Source organism: Suillus discolor (assembly GCF_016758755.1).
Source record: "Suillus discolor strain FC423 chromosome Unknown F5147scaffold_17, whole genome shotgun sequence".
NCBI classification, from domain to species: domain Eukaryota; kingdom Fungi; phylum Basidiomycota; class Agaricomycetes; order Boletales; family Suillaceae; genus Suillus; species Suillus discolor.
In genome coordinates, this window is record NW_024541264.1 from 160746 (window position 1) to 184765 (window position 24020).

The 24020-nt window shown below is 48.2% G+C and overlaps 9 protein-coding genes across 9 annotated transcripts; 4 read left to right on the forward strand and 5 right to left on the reverse strand.

The window, feature by feature from the left end:
- Window positions 1-228: 228 nt before the first annotated feature.
- Window positions 229-3791, reverse strand: F5147DRAFT_90927 (ATP-dependent metallopeptidase Hfl). The gene is made up of 16 exons (XM_041444460.1): window positions 3696-3791; window positions 3245-3640; window positions 2761-3178; window positions 2648-2710; window positions 2456-2592; window positions 1983-2401; window positions 1814-1926; window positions 1682-1751; window positions 1555-1624; window positions 1412-1489; window positions 1263-1352; window positions 1104-1203; window positions 974-1053; window positions 801-901; window positions 682-748; window positions 229-617 (listed from the first exon to the last, which is right to left on the reverse strand). Exons 1-16 carry the CDS (start codon window positions 3711-3713, stop codon window positions 468-470), a joined length of 2370 nt encoding a protein of 789 aa, XP_041294762.1. The 5' UTR covers window positions 3714-3791; the 3' UTR covers window positions 229-467.
- Window positions 3792-3853: 62 nt separating this feature from the next.
- F5147DRAFT_609608 (uncharacterized protein) lies at window positions 3854-5188 on the forward strand. Its single transcript, XM_041432412.1, has 3 exons — window positions 3854-3885; window positions 3938-4638; window positions 4698-5188. Exons 1-3 carry the CDS (start codon window positions 3867-3869, stop codon window positions 5145-5147), a joined length of 1170 nt encoding a protein of 389 aa, XP_041294763.1. The 5' UTR covers window positions 3854-3866; the 3' UTR covers window positions 5148-5188.
- Window positions 5189-6688, reverse strand: F5147DRAFT_685727 (uncharacterized protein). The gene is made up of 3 exons (XM_041436691.1): window positions 5713-6688; window positions 5545-5658; window positions 5189-5491 (listed from the first exon to the last, which is right to left on the reverse strand). The coding sequence occupies exons 1-3, from the start codon at window positions 6424-6426 to the stop codon at window positions 5294-5296; spliced, it is 1026 nt and encodes a 341-aa protein (XP_041294764.1). The 5' UTR covers window positions 6427-6688; the 3' UTR covers window positions 5189-5293.
- Window positions 6689-6757: 69 nt separating this feature from the next.
- On the forward strand, window positions 6758-8388 carry F5147DRAFT_91095 (uncharacterized protein). The gene is made up of 4 exons (XM_041444461.1): window positions 6758-7734; window positions 7785-8065; window positions 8114-8187; window positions 8234-8388. Exons 1-4 carry the CDS (start codon window positions 6852-6854, stop codon window positions 8316-8318), a joined length of 1323 nt encoding a protein of 440 aa, XP_041294765.1. The 5' UTR covers window positions 6758-6851; the 3' UTR covers window positions 8319-8388.
- Window positions 8389-8458: 70 nt separating this feature from the next.
- F5147DRAFT_744717 (GrpE-domain-containing protein) lies at window positions 8459-9250 on the reverse strand (the record flags this gene model as incomplete). Its single annotated transcript, XM_041439703.1, has 2 exons — window positions 8459-8941; window positions 8990-9250. 2 exons carry the CDS (start codon window positions 9248-9250, stop codon window positions 8459-8461), a joined length of 744 nt encoding a protein of 247 aa, XP_041294766.1.
- A 422-nt stretch (window positions 9251-9672) lies between these two features.
- On the forward strand, window positions 9673-13064 carry F5147DRAFT_573209 (formate--tetrahydrofolate ligase-domain-containing protein; the record flags this gene model as incomplete). The annotated part of the gene is made up of 12 exons (XM_041431144.1): window positions 9673-9710; window positions 9766-10104; window positions 10150-10387; window positions 10444-10555; window positions 10610-11000; window positions 11054-11237; window positions 11288-11345; window positions 11396-11445; window positions 11494-12377; window positions 12428-12732; window positions 12785-12952; window positions 13009-13064. The coding sequence occupies 12 exons, from the start codon at window positions 9673-9675 to the stop codon at window positions 13062-13064; spliced, it is 2823 nt and encodes a 940-aa protein (XP_041294767.1).
- Window positions 13065-13373: 309 nt separating this feature from the next.
- Window positions 13374-16103, reverse strand: F5147DRAFT_759791 (peptide N-acetyl-beta-D-glucosaminyl asparaginase amidase A-domain-containing protein; the record flags this gene model as incomplete). Its single annotated transcript, XM_041440462.1, has 12 exons — window positions 15527-16103; window positions 15448-15474; window positions 15375-15395; window positions 15210-15328; window positions 14999-15154; window positions 14815-14945; window positions 14688-14768; window positions 14465-14628; window positions 13997-14414; window positions 13810-13939; window positions 13666-13755; window positions 13374-13618 (listed from the first exon to the last, which is right to left on the reverse strand). Exons 1-12 carry the CDS (start codon window positions 15658-15660, stop codon window positions 13374-13376), a joined length of 1716 nt encoding a protein of 571 aa, XP_041294768.1. The 5' UTR covers window positions 15661-16103.
- A 1405-nt stretch (window positions 16104-17508) lies between these two features.
- On the forward strand, window positions 17509-18651 carry F5147DRAFT_685744 (uncharacterized protein). Its single transcript, XM_041436692.1, has 3 exons — window positions 17509-17857; window positions 17919-18162; window positions 18214-18651. The coding sequence occupies exons 1-3, from the start codon at window positions 17586-17588 to the stop codon at window positions 18538-18540; spliced, it is 843 nt and encodes a 280-aa protein (XP_041294769.1). The 5' UTR covers window positions 17509-17585; the 3' UTR covers window positions 18541-18651.
- A 1942-nt stretch (window positions 18652-20593) lies between these two features.
- On the reverse strand, window positions 20594-21682 carry F5147DRAFT_573305 (uncharacterized protein; the record flags this gene model as incomplete). Its single annotated transcript, XM_041431149.1, has 4 exons — window positions 20594-20884; window positions 20935-21058; window positions 21109-21500; window positions 21554-21682. 4 exons carry the CDS (start codon window positions 21680-21682, stop codon window positions 20594-20596), a joined length of 936 nt encoding a protein of 311 aa, XP_041294770.1.
- Window positions 21683-24020: the final 2338 nt, after the last annotated feature.

A 24020-nucleotide genomic window follows, 5' to 3' on the forward strand; every position in this document is an offset into this window, starting at 1 on the left:
GCCAGACGGACTTTAGTCACGACTATACACGCTATAGTAATAGCAATGTCAATCCTGTGTGAAAGGCTACCGTTCTTGTCCAGTCGTTGAGGATCGGAGACGAGGCGACAACCGCACAACGAAAACGTGATGGGTTGCGCATAACAACGATCCACTGACGTACAAAACTAATCAGCGAACTCGTGGTGTGTAAAGCTTGCCGGGGGCATCTTCCTCTTGACTTATCCCACCTTCACTTGATACAAATGACATGTTCTCTGCCCCAAATTTCCTTCGGACTGCCTTCTATCGACAATATCATTTCACGGAGATCATTGGACGGTCGTTTTTTTTGTAGATCCCAAGACAAGACTACCGCATAAAAAGCGAGGAGATCTCCCAGACTCAGCCCTGAGATATACAAAATATGCATTATACGTCCTAACCCCCAACTTAGTCTAATGTTTGTGCAAAAAATAAGGTGCACCTTATGTCAGTGCAGGGATTTCCTCTGACGCAACCTCCGCGACCTCATCGTGAGAAATCTTTTCCTTGATATTCCGTATTGGCTCGCCCCTGATGACCTTCCTTACTTCCTCGGCATCCAAAGTTTCGTGTTCTACCAGGGCATGCGCAAGCTGCAAATACACAAACGGAAGCTCGTGAGATGTGAACAGCAACAGGAAGAAGAAATGCGCGCACCCGATGTAGTTCCTCCTTCTTTTCCGTCAGAAGTTTGGTTGCCCGTGCCTCACCCTGTTGCAGTAATCTAATAGTAGCATGGTTAACATAATGGCAACAATTCAACAGAAGTTACTCGCTTGGTGATTTCCGCATCTATTTTCTCCCTTGTGGCAGGGCTTATCGCTTCATCTTGGTCGCTATAGAACACTGGACCAACTTTTTCCGAGAAACCCCATTTCTACAGATGTCACCCAAGTAGCGGTGAGATGGTCACGTAATGTCCAAGAGAGTCAATTTGATTTATGCTAACCTTGACCATGGCGGTTGCAGTACGAGTGGCATGCTGGAGATCAGATGAGGCACCACTTGTAAGGCCCCCTGTCCCGTAAACTAAAATCTCAAGTCAGCAGTTGTGGGAGATCGGGGTGAAAAAAACTCGCTAAGTCCCTCCGCTACGCGACCACCCATGCAAACGTCAATCGTGGCTTTGAACTCCGTTTGCGTTACTGAATACCGGTCATCTTCAGGAAGTTGGGAAGTCTGATAAATGCAAGTATCAGCATAGTTTTCAAGCCTGGAGGGTCACCATCGGCACGTACAACGCCCAACGCATGGCCACGCGGAACACACGTGACTTTATGGAGGGGCATAGCACCATCCGTATAAAGAGCTGTCAGGGCATGTCCTCCCTACCACCATCCATCAGCTTCGAAATTTTCACGCGGGATTCGTGTGGTTGATGATGCACCTCGTGATAAGCGGTCAACAACTTGTTCTTCTCGTCAATGTATGCGCTCTTCCTCTCGGCTCCCAAAAGAATGCGGTCCTACATCAAAGTGAGATAGGGTTATATAATCGTCCTAAATTACCCAGAAAATGAAGAACACGTGCCTTGGCCCATTCAAAGTGCTTTAATGTGACCTCGCTATAACCTTCCTTCGATGCTTGTATGGCAGCCTGACTGATATATAACGTGTCAAAGTATCTGAGAGACAGGAAAAGCGCATGCTGCACTCACTTCACCATGTTTTGCAGTTCGGCACCGGAGAAACCTGGCGTACCCCGCGCTAGTACTTTAGGATCGACAGCTTAACAGTAAGCCCAACACGATTTAGTGATTGGATTGCACCGAGCAAGAGAAAAAGCGTACCAACGCTTGCGACCACCTCTTTCATAAAATGCTGAAGTAGTTGGACTCGACCACGGATATCGGGCAAAGGGACAGCGATAATCCTGTCAAATCGGCCCGGGCGCGTCAAAGCACTAAACAAACAATTGTCAGAGACATCGGCACCAGATATGACAAGCCTAGCACTTACAGGTCCAAACTTTCCGGGAAGTTAGTCGCAGCAATGACGATGATGCCTTCGCTTTGCAAGAAACCATCCATTTCCACCAACAGCTGATTCAAGGTCTGTTTCATGTAATGTTGGTCCCTATGACTGCGCTTCCCACCAACAGCATCCAATTCATCGATGAAAATAATAGCAGGCTGTCTCTTCCGAGCGGTTGCGAAAAGCTCTCGGACACGCTTAGCGCCAACACCCACGAACATTTCCTCGAACTCAGAGCCGGATGCAAAGAAAAATGGCACTCCCGCCTCTCCGGCAATAGCACGTGCGAGCATGGTTTTACCGGTACCGGGAGGTCCCGTTAGCAAAACGCCTTTTGGAAGTTTACCACCAAGGGATGCAAAAACAGTTGGATCCTTGAGAAATTCTACTATATCGTGGAGTTCCTAGATGAGCGTGAAATATGTCTTCTCAGGCGATTTATAAGCTGCAAAGCTTACCTCTTTCACTTCGTCGACACCATGAACATCGCTAAACCGTATGGTCCTTTGTTGAAGTGGTTCGAACTCTGCTTGTCGAGGAACAGGTTTAAGCAAACCAGAATTCTCCAAGAGCACAGACAAGATAACGAGAATGACTGTCGGAGAACACGAGATCAATGACCTTAAGCTTATGATCTGATGTGCACCTACAAAATCCACCCATGGCAGTCAAAACTAAGAACCGCACAAGACGCATGACTGTGGACCCTTTCGCTGGAAGCAAAGTGAGAGGGATGCATTTGTATATGCTGATGACTACCTACGCTCACTGATAGTGACATGAATGGGATTACCGCTTACGCCACTACCCTTGCTCAGGGCAGCTGCGAGATTCGCCATGTCTGTGCTCTGAGAAGCCGAGGCACCGTCAAGACGAGAAGTTGCGAGTAAAGGTCCTGCGCGCCCAGCGAGTACATCCGAAGCAATCTCTTGACTTCGGGATGGAGGTGGTGTCGGTGACGAAGTTGAAGGAGCATCAGAAGGGGAATCCGAAGCGTTGGCCGGAGAATCAGCTGGTGAGGCGTCTGTAGCAGTAGTAGTAGTAGTACCAGTAGCAGCAGCAAGAAGCGAATCGCGTCTGCGAACAGCCAAGTTGACTGAAACCTCTTGACCAGTCTTGAGTAAGGATGTAAGATACAGCTGGAATGCCGCATCGGACCGAAGAAGCGGTGATGCTGAATTCTATCAAAAGGAAAACAACCCATGAGTTCAATGAGAACACAGATAAGAGATACAAAACATATTTACAAATTCGCACATCCTTTCCCAACGAGTGATTACTACTTCATACCCAGCTTTCACTTGCGTGTCTACAAGAACTTGATACAGGGCCAGCTGCTTAGCAACATCATCTGGATTTGCGTTAGCTTCTGCTTCTAGACGAGCGACTTTCGCTACGACCGCTGGGGCAGGCGTAGACGATGCTTTCGACCAAGGGAATAATGACAGTGCGCGTCGGAGGCAAGGCTGTGCAGTTAGTGGTTGAATCCGGTGTTGGGTAATTAGCAGGGGTGCTTTAGATGCGAATGTAAATCTTGAGTAGGGTTGTATTGGTCGAGAATTAGAGAATGAGCGGAACTGTATGCATGACTTTGGAGGCAGAGAAACGACTGAACGCCCTTGGGCGCGCAGGATGCCCGGTAGCTACAAAACAGCATGGTTGATGCAGTAGCATACGATTAAACTAACAGTTACTTACCAGGAGGTGCACGGACATGCACTGGAGAGTCAGAGGGAAATGGTGGCACTAGTGCTTGTGACAAGAACGTCAGTACATAAACTGCGGGAAGATTCAGAAAAACAAGTCGGCTTTACGTAAGCCTACTTTTGGATTAGATTCGCGCATTACATGTTTTGAAACACTGTGAACATGACTGACAAGCAGAAAGGTGAGCAGCTCACTGATTCGTGAATTCTGTTTTAAATCATTATGGCTACAAGTCATCATCGCTTTGACATCTGCGTCCGAGACATGCACAGCTGCACTCTCCGCACTCGCTTCCCGAAATCAGCGCGATAAATCAGAGCCTCAAACCTCCGATCTCGCTATGATCCTAAAAGACCTAGACGCTCTCCTTTCTCTGATATACAACTCCAGCACTAAACTTTCTCTTGCGCTCAAACCATCATCCCCTACATACTCCGCTTCTCTACCCGTGATCGCGGATCTAACGAAATATACGTCTGGCATCGCACATTGCATTCATCTTTTGAATCCTGACTTACATGGGGCGACGCTTATCAAGGAGGTGCAACATGAGGTGACAGCTATTTTGGAGGCCTTGCGTGCAGTCGTGCAGACATTTTTGAACCTCGCTGCGCGTGGCCCGTCGATAGCAAGGAGTGAATCCGCAGGAGAGGGGTATCTTGTCCGGACAGGCACTCTTCACGATCTCATAACTCAGGCGCGTGGAGCTAACGGAATACCAAAGGATACAATTTCTGCCATCTGTCGAAGATGGAAGCAGGACCGAGGGGCTCTCGAAGACAGTCTTCGGGAACTGTCTGAAATGATAGACGGAGCGGAAGGGAGTGACAGCGATAATGTCGATGGCGATGATATCGACGACGGTTGGGATGAGCTCGGTTTGGGTGATACAGGAGAGAAGATGGACAAGGACGAGTTGGCGCGCACAAAAAATGTACAGTACTTGTCCCTGCTACTTTCAAAACAGCTCTCGTTAAACGCGCCATTTTTCAGGTTCACTCCGTGCTGAGGCTAATCACACTATTGCACAAACGTATATTCCTGGATCTGCTTTCGTCTGCACCGACCCCACCACCTCCGAGCTTTGCTCTAGATGCTCTGCTTTTGCAGTCCCACGCACTCCTTGCTGCGTCCGACGAATTGGTCTCCTCGTTGTATATTCCTCAGAACCCCACCACGATCAGGAAGGAATCGTTAGCCCTGCTCGATATAATTAATGGACTCCAGTTACAGCTACGAATATTCTTTCCCGATACGTCCTCTCTAGAACAACAGCTCTCTGGACTCAGCATCGAGGGAGATAAGTCAGCGTCGACACCCAACAAACCCACAGCAGACAAAAGGTGGTTTGATCTTTGTTTCGACCAGGTAACAAAGATATCCGCCAACCTCGTGTCTCCTATGTACAAGTCACCCCTAGGGGTCAGCCAGAAACAGAGATGAAAGACGCTCCGGAAGTGTTCGTTGTGCAAGTAATAGAATATAGGAAGTTTGTAATATTGCAGGGATGTATGCACAAGTCTAGTATTGCATGTCCGAAAGCAAGATGAGTACAAGTCAAACAAAACAAGAAATGAAAGCCATCGAACTTAAGCCTCGCCCTCCTCTTTTGTAGCACTCTGGCTCCGCTCCCTGCCATGCCGTAGACGCGCTCTCTCCTTGTCGTACTCCTCTCGGAACTTAGCAGCAAGGAAGTTCGGGTGCAAAGCCATGCAATTGTTGGCTCTAAGCTTCTGTTCAAAACCGGCGATCTTGTCTGCTTGTGACTGCAGATCAAAGTGATGTTTCTGCGCTCGAATCAGAAATAAGGATCCCGTGCGAATAAGAAAAAGAAACAGACAGCTTCTTCCGCGCGCTTAGCCTTTGCTTCATCACGCATCTTGTTCAGCTCTTTCCGTCGTTCCTCCTCCTTCTCTCTCCTGTTGAGTCCAGAACGAGGAGTACTACCACCAGCCTGCAGAGTAGACAGATATTTAAACATGCAAAAATATCGTCAAAACCGCCTCACCCCTTTAAAGAGCTCAGCATACACGCTTTTATCTCGCAGGTCAAAGTCTGCTGCCCCCATGAGACCTGCAGCCTTGCGTTGCGGATGAGGAGCGCCTATTTTTGCCACATCGTCAGTTGAAGGTGGTGGCTTGGAGGAGGCAGCGGCGGATTGGGACTGAGTGGAAGCTGCAGCTGAGGTAGAGGGTTTGTTCTTCTTGATTGTTGGGAGTTTGCGCTTCTTCAGCTCTGGTGGCGGCAAGGCGGCCTGATCAGGTGGGGCAGAAGGATCGACTACCAATGGTGGATGGATGGAAGACTCGTCATCCGCAAAGAGATCAGAGACTTGACTGTGGGCTGTGACGCTAGTAGACACAGAAAGGGTGTCAGAGGGAGGGATTTTGCGCTCGTCCTTGATCATGATCTCCTTCTCTTTCTCCTTTTCTTTTCCAGCCTTCTGCTTGCCACCCTTTCCTAACACCAATTTGACCCTCGGAGGCTTGCTCTTCACGGACGAAGATACCTTTGGTTTTCCACCACGCTTTGGTGCGGCTTCAGGTTCGAATCCCTCGTCTTCGACATCTGGGAAAGATTCGTCAAGCAAATCCTCGTCTTCGATATCTGGGAAAGGTCTGTCAAGGAAATCCTCGTCCATGAGATCATCAATGTCGACTTCGGCATCTTCTGCGTCAGAGAACACCGTTTGTTTCTTCGCTCCTGTCACAGAGCCTGACATCTTCAAACGCTTCGCACTCGCATCCACCTTACTCTTCTTTCGAGCTTGACCGGGGGCGACCTGAGCGGTGCCAGAGGCGGCGTGCTCAATGTGAGCGTCAGCAGCATCATCAAATTCTTCCTCATCAGAATCGACGAGGCGTCTCTTTGATTTTCGTTTGCTGAGCGAAGGCTGATTTTGATGAGCTTCCTGTGCATTAATACACGGAAATTGTTCACCTTTGAGTCTGCTGAATCCCTGATGGCGACTCGGGACATCAGAGCTCGAAGTGGCTGTGCTCATAACCAAGTTTGGATTTGTTTGAAGCTTTTGGACAACAAGTGCAAATGAACGCGTAAATTGAGGTTAAACGTTGAGCATTAGCAGGGAGACCAGTAGGTGAGCTTGCAACAACTCAACGAAAACTGATTGGTAGTTCGCGTTCAATGCGTTTATATGGTTCGCTATGGCGAAATATCCATGCGAGAGGAGTACCCTCGCGATACCTCGCTAACATGGCTGTCCAACGACCGTGTCATGTCACCGTGCTAGGTGAACAGTACCTCACCGACCATATGACAAACATATCTCCAACAATCGTGTCCAAGCTCCCACTAAAGCTACACACACAACCCTCACATCCCCTCAGCACACTCCGAGGGCTCATAGAATCACACTTCCCCTCCTACACTCACCTCTCCTCGCTCTCTCCCCTCGTCACTCCATACCAAAACTTTGATCTGCTATCTTTCCCCAAAGACCACCCTGGTCGGTCCGTGACAGACAGCTACTATGTCAACAAGGACCTCATGTTGCGCACTCACACCTCTGCTCACGAAGTAGAGGTGTTTGGACGAGGAGAGACGAAGTGGTTACTTACTGCAGATGTGTACCGGCGCGACGAGATAGATGGATCACACTACCCTGTATTTCACCAGACAGAGGGTGCACGTATCGTCTCAGCAAACTCAACGGGCATGAAGGAGATCGAGGAGGACAACGAACGTCTCGCAGCCCACTTGGAGCAATCCAGTATAGAAATTGAAGATGTCCCCCATCTATCACCGACGAATCCTTGTCAGCCAGCTCACGATCCAAAACACACGGAATTAATCGCGAAAAACTTGAAATTGTCCTTGAATAGCCTTATGCTACATTTGTTTGCTGGACGCGTCGGTGCTACTGCTCAAAACCCACTTAAAGTGCGGTGGATCGAAGCTACTTTTCCGTGGACGACGCCAAGTTTTGAGGTCGAGGTCTTCTTCCGTGGTAAATGGCTGGAAATTCTCGGTTGTGGAGTTATTTATCAGCCAACACTCGATAACGCGAGTACGTTGATGAATTCACATATATCAATTTGACGAATAACGTGTAATTAGATGTTTCAAACAAGCTGGGATGGGCATTCGGCCTTGGACTCGAACGGATAGCAATGGTTTTATATTCTATCCCCGACATTCGTTTGTTCTGGTCACAGGACCCCCGTTTCCTGTCGCAGTTTAAACAAGGCGAAATCACCACGTTCAAACCGTACTCGAAGTACCCGGCATGCTTCAAGGACGTGAGCTTTTGGCTCCCTGAAGGCCAGATGCTTCATGAAAACGATTTTTGTGACCTTGTCCGAGACGTCGCTGGAGATGTGGTGGAGGACGTCAAATTGGTGAGTCTTACTCTGAACCGAGTGTGGCCTGGCCTGACCTCCGAGTAGATCGACGATTTTACTCACCCAAAAACTAACCGGAAGAGTCTTTGTTACAGGATCAATTATCGTTCAATGGATAGGTAAGCCCCTGTCTTTCATGAAAGCTTTTTTCTAACATTTGAGTAGATCACTTTCAAACGATGAGGCCAACTCTCTTAATGCGCAGGTCGTTTCCTGTTTACGGGATCGGTTCAGAGTTGAGATTCGGTGAATTAAATGTGCTAAAATAATATCTATCGTCTACCCAGGCCGCCGCTCATAGAGGCTCTAGAGTACTTACTAGTGTGACTAATAGTTCTCCCAATACCTGCACTACATACCCATCACCGACCTAAACCCTGCTCCATAGCGTCATGGCGTATCTTGCACGACACCGACTTGCGCCGCCCGCAGTAGCCGATCCTTAATCATGTACCCGGTTTTCTGGCACTCTAATATAGTGCCAGGTTCCTTTCCGGGTATTGGAGCTTGATACATTGCTTCGTGTTGATTAGGATCAAACATATCACCGGTAGGGTCAAATGGTTTGACGTGATACTTGAATAGTGTGGAGAGGAGGAGGCGATGGGTCATGTCGACGCCTTGATGCAACTCCTTCAGGTAGGTTTGGATAGATTTGGAGTTGGATGATGAATCGGATGAGTCTGGGGATGGAGAGTCTGCTTGGGCAAAGGCATCCTCTGGTACGGACTTGAGGGCGAGTGCGAGAACATCTACGGTCTCAAGCAGGTCACCAGCAAAGCGGGTGATAGCGAAATCACGTTGCTGCTCTTTTTCACGAGCAGCATTGCGTTGCAAGTTCAAAAAGTCTGCTTGCAGGTACTGTAACCGACTCTGGGGAACAATCAAAAACGCGTGCAGTGTTCGAAGGGGAATACTAACTTTTAGGTCCGCGGTTTCAGCTTCTTTTGCTTTGATGGTTTTGAGCAACTCAGTCTCCGGCGTGATTTCTGTCTTGTCGGTTTCTACCTCCTTCTCTGCGTCCACCTCCGCTGCAGGAGCCTTGTCATCAGAGTACTGTCGTATGCTTACTATTCGCCGACCGTGAGATGCCAACGCATCTCGTGAGGAGCGGCCGATAGTTCTCGACGACAGTGAAGCCGTAGAAGAACGAAAGGCCTGTCGGACGTATGCAGCGTTCATGGTATAAATGATAGAAGAGAGTTACAAGGTGTGACCTTATGAAACGGAGCCAAACGCGTCCAAAATTTTCGGAAAGGGAAGGTCGTGGGAATGTATTACATATTCGCTTGATGAACTCGATTTTCTTACTCAAGATCACTAGAAATATTGACGAGTCACGATATTTAAAAAAATCCTGTTGTGCTTCTGCTTTTCCCGTGTTTCTATATTTCACTGTCTATCTTTTAAAAGTTCTTGTGTTGTGTGTAAATTTCGTTCGTTCGTGGGTGTGCTTGTAGTCAATTAACCAAAAGAGGCAACTTCATATGGCATTTATTAAGGTGCCTCCAAGTTGCCCAGCCTTTCGACCTTTCCATTTATCTTCCATATCTACCTCTTACTCGGTTCGAAATCGTTCAAAACCGATCCTTGTTTCTACCATCATGACCGCTCAGATCATCGATGGCACTATCATAGCAAAGTAAGTGATCTGTGATCATCGCCCAACCCGTACTGATGGAATCACGTGCGTCTAGGTCTATTCGCAATGATGTCGCACAGAAAATCAAGGCGTTCCAAGCTCAATACCCTCGGTTCCAACCCCAGCTTGTAGTCGTGCAAGCTGGTGAACGCCCTGATTCGAGCACATACATTCGCATGAAAGCTAAAGCTGCAGAGGAAGTCGGCATCAAGTTTAATCACGTCAACGTCCCAGAAGCAGCTACGGCCGACGAGATCATCCAGGTCGTTAAGAAGCTTTCGGATGATGAAACTATTAGTGGCGTCCTTGTTCAGCTGCCTCTTGGACCTCATGTTGATGCAGACGGCACCCGCGCTGTCACTGAGGCGGTTTGTCCCGAGAAAGATGTTGACGGGTAAGTTGTTTTCATGTGGGAAATTGCTTTATCTGAGAGAACTAGATTCCATGCATACAATATAGGTCACTTGTCTTCGCGTGCTGCTTCCCCGTTGTTCGTTCCTTGTACACCAGCAGCTGTTATTCGTCTGCTGGAGAGTACTGGCGTATCCATCGCTGGGTCAACCGCAGTCGTGCTGGGTCGTAGCGACATTGTTGGCAACCCCGTGGCTGCACTCCTGAGAAGCCGTGATGCAACAGTCACCCAATGCCACAGTCGCACCAAGAACATTGAACAGATCGTCAGTTGCATCTCACGTGATCATCAGATGATGCAACTTTCTCACATCACTTGCAGGTCAGACAAGCTGATATCGTGGTAGCTGCTATCGGCCAGTCAGCATTTGTCAAAGGTTCGTGGGTGAAACCTGGCGCAGTCGTTATCGATGTTGGCATCAACTTCGTTCCGGGTATGTTTTTGATCTCGGCATACGATCCGGGTTATTTATATGAACAATCTCTAGACGCGACTAAGAAATCAGGTCAACGCCTAGTCGGAGATGTGGATGAAGACGCGTTTGCTGTGGCATCGCACATCACCCCTGTTCCAGGAGGTGTTGGTCCCATGACTGTCGCTTTGCTAATGGAGAATGTATACAACTCTGCTGTTCGTCTCTGGCAAAAGGCTCGAGAGCGTAAGATCAAACCCTTGGCACTTGACATCAAGGAGAAAGTTCCCAGCGACATCGAGATTGCTATGGCTCAAACCCCAAAGCCCGTCACTCAGCTCGCAAAAGAGATGGGACTCCTACCCGACGAACTTGAAAGCTATGGCAAGTTCAAGGCCAAGGTCGAGCTCAGTGTGTTGGATCGCTTGGCACACCGAAAAGATGGGAAATACATTGTCATTGCTGGGTAGGAGTTACCTGGAACACGTTTTGCTATTTGAAGTTGACTTATTTTTAAAGTATCACACCCACTCCTCTGGGTGAGGGCAAGTCTACGACTACCATTGGTCTTGCTCAGGCACTGGGGGCGCATCTTGGACGTCCGGCATTCGCTTGTGTGCGCCAACCTTCTCAAGGACCGACATTCGGTATCAAGGGTGGAGCTGCTGGTGGAGGTTACAGTCAAGTAATTCCAATGGATGAGGTAGGCTTTCTTTGTTTGGATTCCTTCTCGCCCTAATGTTCTTTGTTTAGTTCAACCTTCATTTGACTGGTGACATACACGCTGTCACGGCTGCCAATAACTTACTGGGTAAGCTTACTGAATTTGTTCTGACCTTCGATCCCTGACTTCAAGTGCAGCTGCTGCCCTTGACGCTCGTATCTTCCACGAAGCGACTCAGAGTGACAAGGTCTGTTGATGTTGAAAACCCCCCGTTATACGAGCTGACTTTCTGCAGGGTCTCTTCAGTCGTCTTGTGCCCTCCAAGAAGGGCAAGCGTGAATTCGCACCCTTGATGCTCAAGCGCTTGAAGAAGCTCGGTATCGACAAAACCAACCCGAGCGACCTGACACCCGAGGAAATCAACCTCTTTGCTCGCCTTGACATCGACGCCGAGACGATCACTTGGAACCGTGTTCTCGATACCAATGACCGTTTCTTGCGCAAAGTCACACTCGGCCGTAACCCTACTGAGAAAGGCCACGAGCGCGAGGCTGGGTTTGACATCGCTGTGGCTAGTGAATGTATGGCCGTGCTGGCGTTGACCACTGATCTCGTTGATATGCGCGAGAGGCTGGGCAACATGGTAGTCGCAACAAGCAAGCGCGGAGAGGCTATCACTGCTGATGACATTGGTGTTGGAGGTGCACTTGCTGTTCTCATGAAGGACACAGTCAAGCCCAACTTGATGCAAACGCTCGAGGGCACCCCTGTTTTCGTCCATGCCGGCCCTTTCGCTAACATCGCTCACGGAAACTCCTCTATCCTCGCTGATCGTATCGCTCTCAAGCTCGCAGGAACTGAGGAGGGCGACTCTTCCGACCGCGTTGGCTATGTGTTGACTGAGGGTGGTTTCGGAGCTGACATGGGCATGGAGAAGTTCTGCAATATCAAGTGTCGTGTTAGTGGCCTCAAGCCTGATGCTACCGTCATCGTTGCCACTACTCGTGCACTCAAGATGCACGGTGGTGGACCTGAGGTGACACCTGGCAAGCCTTTGGCTGATACCTACACCAAGGAGGATCTTGTCACCCTCAAGGAAGGTTGCCAGAATCTCGCTAGGCACATCGAGAACTCCAAGAAGTTCGGTGTCAAGGTTATCATTGCTATCAACCAATTTTCGTTTGTGTTGCTTCCGTTTCCCGCATGAATGTTGGCTGACTTTCACGTAGTTCTGATACCCCTGCTGAACTTGAGCTCATCCGTCAGGAAGCTCTCGCTGCTGGTGCCGATGCCGCGATAGTGAGCAACCACTGGGCAGAAGGTGGTGCTGGTGCACGTGCCCTTGCTGAGGCAGTCATTGCAACTTGCGAAGGAGAATCCAGTTTCAGATTCCTCTACGACCTCAACCTCCCCATCGCTCAAAAGATCGAGATAATCTGCAAGGAAATATACCGTGCGGCTGGCATCGAACTTAGCGAGCATGCCAGCAAGCAGATAGAAACTTATACTCGGCAAGGCTACGGCAACCTGCCTAGTAAGTCCTTTCTCCCTATGTCTGTGGAGTTATATTTATGCCGTTCATTCAGTTTGTATGGCAAAGACCCAATATTCATTCTCTCATGATGCGTCACTTAAAAATGCTCCTTCTGGCTTCACCGTTCCCATTCGCGAAGTGCGCCTATCTGCTGGAGCAGGTTTCCTATACCCTATTCTCGGAGACATGCAGACCATGCCGGGACTTGGCACACGGCCAGGTAAGCGATAACATGTGCTTTATCCAAAATTTATCTTACGAGAAATTGCCGCGCAGGATTCTGGGAAGTCGGACTTGACCCACAAACTGGGCGCGTCGTCGGATTGTTCTAGACGCTTTGCTCCCTCGCGCTTTCAACCATCGCGACAAGGTACATAGTGGTCATCATCTCGAATCTTCATCAGATTTCGCAGCTTCCACACTGGAAGCCCCGTCTCAACACGGAGCTGTTTGCTGTTCAACACGTGCATAGGTAGCCGTTGAGGTGTTGTGGACTTGGGTTATTTAAGGCGGTGGAGGGTGCTGGCACGCCCATGTAGTTGTTCTTCAGGGCGGTCTTGTCGGGCGTTAGATGTGTCATGCATTAAATAAATAGTTTCTCGCATCTATTCACGATGTTATCGCTATACCTAATCTACGAGTTATCCACACACTCTTCCACCTGGAAGTCTTGCACCGGGAATGAACTGTGCATTGGAAGCCAAAGAGAACGTGGGTAGGGGCGTGGTTGCAAGGCTGCCGCTCTGCTCGTCATAGGTGATCACATCATATGCAGCGTCTACATCCCTAGCGTATGTGTTACCCCTGGTGTCGATGTACGAAAAGGTGTTATTGCTGGTCCCGTTCGCAGTAACAAGTCCCGTGGTTAACAAGGTGAGGTAACCCGCTGGAATACAGTTGAGTACATGTTCCCTGCAGAAAAAGATATCGTACCTGTCTGCTGGCGCTCACTAATGTCGGATCCCAAGATGAAAGGCGCAGGGACAAGCTGACGGTTATACGAGTGATCGAACGTGGTATAATCTGAAGTGAAAGTTGGTCAGTCATGCAATGCAGGTTGAACTAAGCGAAACTTGCATGATGTCACGGTATCATTATCAACCAGGGCTGAGAAGTTGATGTACAGGGGATAGTCGAAGTTGTCGGTAAGAACTGAGACTCCATTGTGAGTTGAAATAACTGAGCCGGAGGATATCTGTGCGACGTTCTGCGATGAATGTATTGAGTGATGAGCAAATTATTAGGGACAATGATGGATCTCAACCTGAGTATTGGCGTCATCGAGATAATATTGGGTGTTTGTAAAGTCCATGTTCTGTTGGAAAACGACATTGTTTGTCGTCCCACTACCGCTGACAATGGTTGCCTCAATTTTGAGGGAGTGCTGAGCTTTGACCGTGATATTGACATCTGCGCCGCCGATGCTCGCTGTTGTCTCCGTTATTGCATAGGGTTGAGCATCATATGCCGTGATGCTGCCCGTCGTTTGTTTGCCTGACGGGTCCGTGACAACCTGCAACAGTCCAGAAACATACCAGTTCTGGTTAAGAGTGTGGTTTGTTTCAGCGGAGGCGACGTCCAAAGTCACATTATGGGGGAGGCCGTCGGCGAACACCGGTGCAAATGGTGTGAGATCAAGGAAGTAGGTAGGAAGATCAATTGCACCATATGATGTGATGGGCCTGTGAATCATATGGTTGAAAGAAAAAACTGAGAAAGTACAGGATCATACCTCCAAACTGCGGGATTTATGCCGCCTGTGAAAATGACAGCATATGGAAAGGCTACACCAGCAACTTGACCATCCACGAGGAGACGAACCTCACGGAAAGGGCCTCCACCGTATGTTGTGCCGGGCGGAAGATATCCGAGATATTCATCGGCTGTGTTGTAGTACTTGAGAGAAGAATCAATCTGTGATTCGGCTTCCTTATATGCAACAAACTGTCTCTCACCCAGAATTCCTCGTCTCCATTGCCGGATGCATAGAGCTCGGCATAGATTTCAACAGTGTTTTGCGGGAGCGTCACGTTGAGCTAAAAGGGTTTACTTAACACTCATGATGCAAAAGGGAAAGCGTACAGAAAATGCTGGTGGGACCGAGGCCTCGTTGCCAGTGTTGTTTAGCATCGTCGATATCGGCACAATCATGTTGGATTGTCCAGCAGTAGGGTATTCTCCGGACGATGCATAGAAAGTTGCATAAAGTGTAGCTGATGCGCAAGTTAGTACAACATCGTCAGGAACGAACCGAAAACACACATACTCGCGTACTCCCCGGTATCAGTAGACGTGACGATGTTGTCAAGCTCGAGAATGAAAGTTCCAGGCTTGTCGAACAAGGGAATATAGCGAGTAACATCTTTCGTGTAAGTCCAGATGATACCGTCTGTAGTCGGCTCCGGAGTTGAGGTGCGCCAAACTACAACGTTCAATATCAGTCCTCGTCACGCAATGCATGGCCGTGAAAAACATACTTTCCGTGTTTTGGAACGTGAAAATTCCAAGGCGGTCATACTGGGTCCCGTTTGATGTCACTGTGAAGTTGAGTGTTACTGCTGCCCAAGAACCGACTGCCCCACAATCGGTCGGCGGACTGTACGGAGTCAGATGAGATTCGACGCGAAAAAAAGCAGACCCACCTGTACTCGACGATCTCTGGACTGAAATGGAAGGTCAGCTCAACTTAAAAATTTTCACTGCTCATATACTAACTCTCCGTATGAGTTCCCAAATGTACGCCTAGGAAGTAATAGTTGTTAGAGTTCGAAATGCTTCAAAATGGTTTTCTCACTCCAGAATCATCATCGTGCATTGTTGCCCGCTGTTCGGAACTGGAGGCGGTTCAGCGACTTGGAAATCGACAAGCACCTGGGCACTGGAGAGTGTGGCAAGCAATACGCCTGCCAGTGGTACGAATGCCCTCATCTTCGACAGCGTCGATTGCAGCTAGTGTCTACTAGCAGTGGGAAGTGAACACGCCGCGTGGGGACCGAAATCGCGTTACCCAGCAACATTCAAGTTCGTTTCGCAGGACCCATCATGATGATATTCTCGGCAACAGAAAAAGGTTGATATGATGATTCAAATCGTAACGAAAGCGACTCGAAGCAGTGGCACCGCTGCATTGTCTAACCACTGGCGCCACATGCAGGGTGTAGAACGGGGAAATTGAGGCGTGAGTAGTAACTAGTGGGGTAAGCGCCATTAATCCCTGACTCGCCTATCAAACTTTCATCATTGACAGTTTACATCTATACTGCCATTCTGGGCCACAATTCCAGTATTTGTCACACAAGGCATGAGATCTAGAGCCAACTTGGAGCCAGTGGAAGACAAATGCAAGAGCATGCTGGTGGACACTGGACAAGGTGAGCAAACTGTGAAGTAGCGAGCAACGTGCCATGTTTATTGGGGTAACCAGCCGGGAGTTGAACAAATAAACGATCCAGCAGATGCTGGTCCGAAAAGCAGGAAAGTTAACAACATAGATGGGCGAAATGACGCATAACAGCTTGGATGCAACCGCCCTTGAGGCAGACCTCTTCCGAACGCACACAAAGTTTCAAATTAACAGTGGCACGGATAATGGAGCAACTACTAGTAGAGCGGTCAGATTCTCCTCAACGTTACGAAAACTAATGAGGCTCTTCATTTAACCGCGAGAGAAAGATCGACTCGTCATTCCACAGAGAAATAACTCAGCGACTCGGAGTAGGTGCGCAATAAGAGAGGAAGCGACGGAACACGCTAGAGTGTTTGTACAGCAAACTTTCAAATCCGCGTGGTCACGGTGTCGATATGCGCGTCGATATGGATCCTACAAATGCCTATGCCATCAAATAAAACGGACATAGCGGTACGTGCGCAAGAGCCGCATCGAAATCAAGACTTGCTGTGAAAGAAGAGAGCGGACGGCCGGTCAACCTGGAATATGCACCAGTCGGAGATACACCGGATGGTACTCCGCATAGAATAACGAATCATAAAACAAGGGATATGCGTGTAATTCATTATGTGGGGTATCAAAATCGAGAACGCGGGAGACTCGGAGTGTGTGATCGCGACCTCGTTCACAAACATTTTACCAGGCTGCAATGAAAGTCGTGAGAAATCGAGGAGTTGCAGTGGTCATGGATCATTCCGAGGCGTGATACTAGTAGGCTCCTATCCCGAGATCAGATCATCAACTACCTGTGAATGTATGTGGGCGGGAGCTGTGCGTTAGCCTTCTTAGGCTTGGAGTATTCCGTGTACCAGCAAATGACTGCCAGCAAACTCACCTGCCAATGGTGGTGGTGACGTGTTCAAGCTCGAACAGTGATAAATATCGTACGTTCATGATTTTAAGCCAGCCTGTATTGTACCGAGGATTGTGCGAGGACGGCCAACACGGGATTGGTCTATGGCTATGATATTGACGGCAGTGGATTGTTTACCGAATAGCGGAAAGTCAGTCTTCGGAACCAAGTTGTCTTGCAGTGGATTGGTTACCGAATAGCACAAAGTCAGTCCTCGGAACCAAGTTGTCTTGTATTAACTATTAAGCATGGCATCAACTTGAGCCAAAAAGGGTTGGACAGGGAGTACCAAGAGGCCGACGTACTGTTTTTTTAACGGTCGGGAGACATTCGGGAACTGTGTATACCACTAACCTGAAAGGGAATCACGTGGACGTTCGGAACAGAATGGCGGGATTATGACTCAAGGATGACTAAAGGCAACGCGTGAGAGTGACTTCCAGAAAGGGTAAAGCATGGTGTCGTGGGGTGACCCAGCAACTGTTATTTCTGTGACTGAGCGATCGGAATACATTGAAATGGCGGCCTAAACTAGTTCATTTCACAACCACGATGGCCGCCCCAAGCAGCTCCGCCTTTGTAAATCCTCCAAACTATACGTTTACCTCTCATCGTCTCCATCGAATTCTACATGCCTCTGACAAGCAACCAATCGTCCTTGTAGCATGTGGTTCCTTCAACCCCATCACATATCACCATCTCCGAATGTTCGAGATGGCAAATGACTTTGTTCGGCAGAACACTAATTTTGAGATTGTTGGTGGATATCTCAGTCCTGTTAGTGAGGAATACAAGAAGCCAGGACTGGTTCGAGCCCATCACCGGTATGTGCGGCCTTTGAGCTGCGCAATCTTATCTCTGAACTCATATCGATACGCGAAATAGGGTCAATATGTGCACGCTTGCTACAGAGCAAGAGTCTTCAGGGCTAATGGTCGACTCGTGGGAGGCATTCCAAAATTATCAACGTACGGCTGTCGTCCTTGACCACTTCAATTACGAGATCAATACGGTTCTCGGCGGCGTATCTACCCGTGATGGTGAACATCGTGATGTTCGAATCATGCTTCTTGCTGGATCGGACCTGATAAGCACCATGTCTGAGCCAGGGGTTTGGTCTCATAATGATGTCAGTTACATGCATTACGCATGTACTCCAAGCTGATGAGCGGATTCCTAGCTCGATCGCATACTCGGACGCTATGGCACGTTTGTCATTGAGCGCACAGGGTCCAGTATGGATCAGGCAACAGACAGCTTGGCGCGCTGGCGGAACAATATTTATCCTATCCCCCAGCTGGTTCAGAACGATGTTTCCTCGACGAAAGTTCGGTTGTTCTTTCGTCGTGGTCTTTCGGTCCGATATCTCATCCCAGCTGCTGTTATTGACTATATAAAGCAGAACTATCTATACCTAGATGACGGGTCGGGCCCGGAGAAAGAAAAGGGAAAGGACAAGGAGAGTGGAGAAGCTGATCGAGACAGCGGGTCTCAATCACAATTATAACTGGCTTCCAGTTGATACCTCGGATATTCTATTTACCTTGAATGTACATAGAAGAAGAATATGTATTCCCTCAAGCCCGTGACGAAAATTCCACCATCTTGAATACTGGGCAAACCGGTTAGCATCTCATATACATACATGAAAGAAATTATAAGTGTGTACGTTGTGGTCTACATTGGTGATCCTGACATGGCTTTCGGGCGGGGGGTTGAGGAGACTTGCAGGAAAAATGTATGGTTCATCTATACATTCCATGCACGATCTACACGTTTTCTTTTACAGTCAGGTGAACCAACCCACACTAAATGTAATCGAAAGTAACAAAATGCGCTAGTAGATCCCACACGCTAGGAGGCATATTATCGGTGCCGGTCACAATTACCCGGCTTGTCTGCATTGTTGTAAGGGATAAAATTAACCGTTTCAAGTCAAAAAAAAGGGGGGGATACTAGATTATGCAAATAGCAGATCGCGTAACAAAAGAGGGGCCTCTTAGCACGCGTTATTCGACACCTTAGCTGATACTTTACACGCTAGTTTACTTATAGTCACCCCTTCTTCGACAAATTGCCCACCGGCGGGAACGGCGGAGTGATGGGGGCACGCCCTACATCACTGCATCTGGGAATTTGGAGTCAGGGCTGGGACGTACGCGTAGGGTCCCGAGACTAGATAGTATTGGGGTTTCACTCTCAATGGACAAAATTTAAAATTGGATACAAAAAAAAGAGGGGCCTCGTGAAAATTACCCAGCTGTCCCGCAGAAATTTTGCCCTCGGGCCAAAAGTGTCAGACAGGACTTTGTGGGCGCTCTAGATCTTGTGCCTAGGTGTGTAAGTAGCGAAAATGGAAAAAAAAGTATAACATAACAAACTCTCGGCTCACACATCCCAGACACTCTCAGCAAGCACATCTGCTCCATCTTTTGACAAGAAAACGGCAAAAACAAAACTACAACACCATCTAAAAAAAAGGTCTTTTAGCATGTTCTTCGAGTACCTCCGTCACTCACACGTGTCTTTTCCTCCTACAGAAGCATTTCTATTGCTCATTCGAGCACGTTTCGTCGAGTCTCACATCTATTACACTCTATGCCGTCGTATCTTGTATCTTAAAATTTCAACGAGTCCCCCAAGCATGGCGCTGGGGGACTCCGCTTGCCTAATCACTGCGAGACCTTGGCATAAAATTGATTCAGTGACTGTCACTGACCGACATATAAATTTTTGGAGCGGAAGCCCCGGTAGCCTGATGACCCCGACCCGACCCGACCCGAGATGTCGAGAGCGAGTGGGCAACCTCGCAGCCCCAGACCCAGTAGATTCAGGTGTCAACCACTCGGCAGGCCCCAACAGTAGAAATGTGGTTACGTAACTAAGGAACTTGAGTGCGAATATGGTAGAAAATTGTATAAGCTGCCAAGGAAAGGGCATCATGATGGTGGGTGGGGAAAAGAAAATCCGAAAGGCGGCAAGGTGCAGAAGGCGCGTCAGAACTCGCTAGAGTATGGTCTGGGCGCTGTGTGGTAAGCGGAGAAGAGAAACCGCGTGTTGGTGACACTGCGCGTCTTTGTTCTATATAACCCCACATTTGTACCCCGCTTCCAGGTAGAATTCCAAACTGACGAAAGCGCACTGCATAGTACATATATACAGGAGGAGAGGTTTACGGATTTAATTAAACACATGTTAGCAAGAAGACGGAGATAAGAAAGAATACACTGTTGGACCTTGGTAAAGGGGAAGAAAAATATCAGGAGCTTTCCTGAAAAACGTTGTGTCGAGCTACGGTCAGCCTTGCTGAGCCCTGGGTTCAGCGAGGCCGACTGTGGCTCGACGCGCTAGCTCCAAGCAAACTGGTTTAGCGCTAAGCGCCCGCCATTCAGAAGTACTCTCGTTGTCAATGTCGGTTATCGTACACTACGGAAGAGAAGCGGAGATACAAACTGACAAACGGATATTTGCATGATGAATATATTATAATATTGACTGTGAGTGAATTCGAAGGCTACATTTTCTAAGGGTCGTTCAACTTTAAAATACACAATAGGGGTCTAGAGCAAGTCAAAAGCAAGCATAACAGCGTACAGAACAATGAATATCGTCTGTGAGTGAAGACTGAGACGGAAGTAAACTTTCGGAGAATCTTTCCCTAAAATCCAAACAAGAGCGATCGCGAACGAAGAACTCCCCACAATGAATGGATTGCGGAGGAAGGCTATCATAACAGCTGCTTGAACGACGCTTAAGACCATCCGAGTCTTAAGAGCAGACCCTAGAAGGACTGGTATGGTCGGGACTCCAGTCTTCACGTCCTCATCATAGTCGCGCACGTCTGTCATAATCTTTGGAAAACCTTCAGTCGGGAGTACTTCTAAGAAAGAAATTGTCTTACACAATGACAAGTGCGATTGACCGTCGACCAAATGACAGTCTCCATGATCATCCATGGAGGTGCATTATAGGTCGATTGCCATGATAACTGCAGTGCTGAGTTGACGACGAAGAATATTCCACAGCTGTCTTCGAGTCAAACAATCATACACCGACAGGATGCGACAGCACATACCCTCGAATAATACCGTCAAATATAGCCTTCATACCAGGAACTCGTTTGATTATGAATGGAGCTTTGGGTGAATCATATTCCACTTCTCCTTCATCATCATTTGCCAGTAGGAATCTGTTCAGTACTGTGCCGATCCGCGAAAAGTGAAGCGGCGTCGCCCACAGAAAAGCGGGGGCAGCAAAAGCTACGGCGATGAGCGTCATTTTCGGTGGACTTCTCCAGAAAGCCACCACAAGCAGCAACACATTCAACCCCAGAAAAATACGGGCAAGATGGAACAGTGGGGCAAAGCGCTTAACGACAGCCGCACCACGAGCACTGATGGCAACTTCTTGATCCTTCAAGTGGTCAACGGCGACAGCAAGAATGTCACATGTCACGCATACGGTGATCTTTTACACTATGTGATCAGAAAGACTGTGGAATCCACAAACAAAGGGCTTACCGGCCTCCAGTCAAGTCGTCCAGCGATCTCGTAGGATAGGAGGGATGAAAGAACAGCACTGGTGATCGCCACTATGATGGGCTGTAGGACCACAGAGGTAATGAAGGTTGAAATCGTGGGCGTAGACATTCTCGTCGAAGGCAGGTTCTCCGAGTCCGCAAGTCCGCTGGGAGGGTGTATGATAGAGTCGAAGCCATGTAGGTGGCCTTTTATCATTCCTAAGAGCTTCCGAGAAAATCCAAAATTGGAGAACGTTAACGTACCTCAGTTACATCAGACAAAGGTCAAGACCTCCAGCACCGCTCGACAATAGCTGTGATGTCGGTCTTCTGGCGACTATCAGTCCGGTTAAGCTTTCCACAATATCTCCGTGTCAGGTTGATCCGACAGACTGGCCCCGATCTCGCCCAAGCATGACTGATCCGAGCCTGCCTGCTGACTACACCCATACCGGAATTTTCTGCAGTCTCTCGCTGCCTCCGCCTCGCATTCAGACTATCAAAAGCTTAATGTTAAATGGAAGGACCTCGAAGACTCACCGGATGCTGGTGAAGTCTTTGTTGTACGAAATCTGTAGTCAGATTCCGGATGAGTTACTTCCCCGTACATCCACTCAAAGTCCGCCAAATACCGGTATACACAACACCGAGATATTCGGTTGGAAATTTGGAATTCGAATGTTTAAGTTCAGACCGTCGGTGCGTCTTTTTTTAGAAATTCACTCACAGATCATAATATAAATAAATCTCGGAGTCAATGTACATTTTTGGGCTATTTTCGGCGCTAAGCTTCGTGGATTTTCTGCACCTGGTTTTGCATCAACCTAATAATACGCTAAGGACTGCACAGTGGGTTTTTAAAAGCTCTATGTTCGGTCCCTCGGAGGTTAGTTGAGTTCAACGTGACGGGACAGAGTTCAAATTCAAAGCGATAACAAACGAAACTCAGCGGCCACCAATGATTGGAAACACTCAGCACCACACTCAGGCCCGGCTCGGAGGCTCTTGAGTACCCTCATGCTGGCACGGCATTATCACACAGCACAGGGCAGCTCGCTGCAACGTACTCGGCATCATTGAATAAATTTATTCATAGCATTGTGATGCCACGACTCAGCGGACCGGGGATGCCAATACATCACTATATTTTACCGACGGGGTTCGAACCGAGCATGTAGCGAGTACTGGTCTTGGTGGCAGGTTGTTCCCGGAGACATACATTAAAATGTACAGGATTATCAGGCACGCGAAGAGTTCATGATATCAGCTTACATAATCACATCATCGTTTGCGTATGAGTTATCCCAAACTAGGCTGTATTGACGCCTAACCTTCACACATCCTCTATAGCATTCAGATGCATTTATTCATACAAGTTCATGCGGTGTTTACTCGCCTTGAGTACGAACAAGTTGCTGAGAAAATACGTCACGGAGTCAGCAGGGTTGATCGATCTACATAATCCCTGATTTCATGCTATATTTAACGTTGTTGATGCTTGACCGGATTTGGCCACTACCGCGTCAATCAATCCCTTCGCATGAGAGCTGCTCTACAGGGTAGGATCCTTGTACTAATCCCGCTGTACAGAGCCAAAGTTGGTTACAATTGGTGAATTTATTTTTGAACCTAATCACGTAGCACTATTCTTCCCTGGTTTCTAATCCCCCCCCTAAATCAAAGTGTTTCAGTTTCATTAATATCAAAAGTACTATCGCTTAAAGTACTCAAATTTGTCTGACAAAGATAAAAACCTAGTAGACTGTGGATAAAAAGTTTAGGGAGTAGTACTACATGGAAAGTTGAGATAGTCTATATTAGAACGGGGATGCTCTGCGACAATGTACCTATAGAACCATGCGAAGATCTAATTTTCCTCGCTTACTAGTCTCACACGCAAAGAACGAGGATATAGCCGGCAAAGCAAGGACCCGGCCGCGAGAGGCAGCGAATTCGGGATTCTCACAACTCCAAAACATCAAGTACGTATCATACGACGCCACTAAGTGTAACGAGAGACAGGGTGGGTGCGCAAATTCCTGCTATATTAGCGAGACGATAAACTTGAATGAGGAAAGGCAGGAGCCATTTCGAAACCGTCTTGCTAGACGACCACCGCAATATCTCCACTAGAAAGGAGGTGGCAATGAAGATTGCCTGGCAGCGGCATGTTCGTCATGCCGAATTGCACGAGGCAAGGGCTGCAGGGGAAAAGGACAAGATAAAAGATATAGGAAGGAATGAATAGGTCCGGGATCTGAAAGACTGCTTACCCTTGTGTAAACCAATTAAACGACACCGGTGGTGGCCAAATCAGGAATGGTCAAGAATCTACTTTACGAGAAGATGGCGTACACACGATGCAGTGGCTCTGCGGAGGTGATTCTGTTTGCGTTTCTCCTCCGCAAACGGTTCGGCACGATCGGATAGATACCCTAGGCCTGGTCAATTTTAAAATGTCGTTGTCA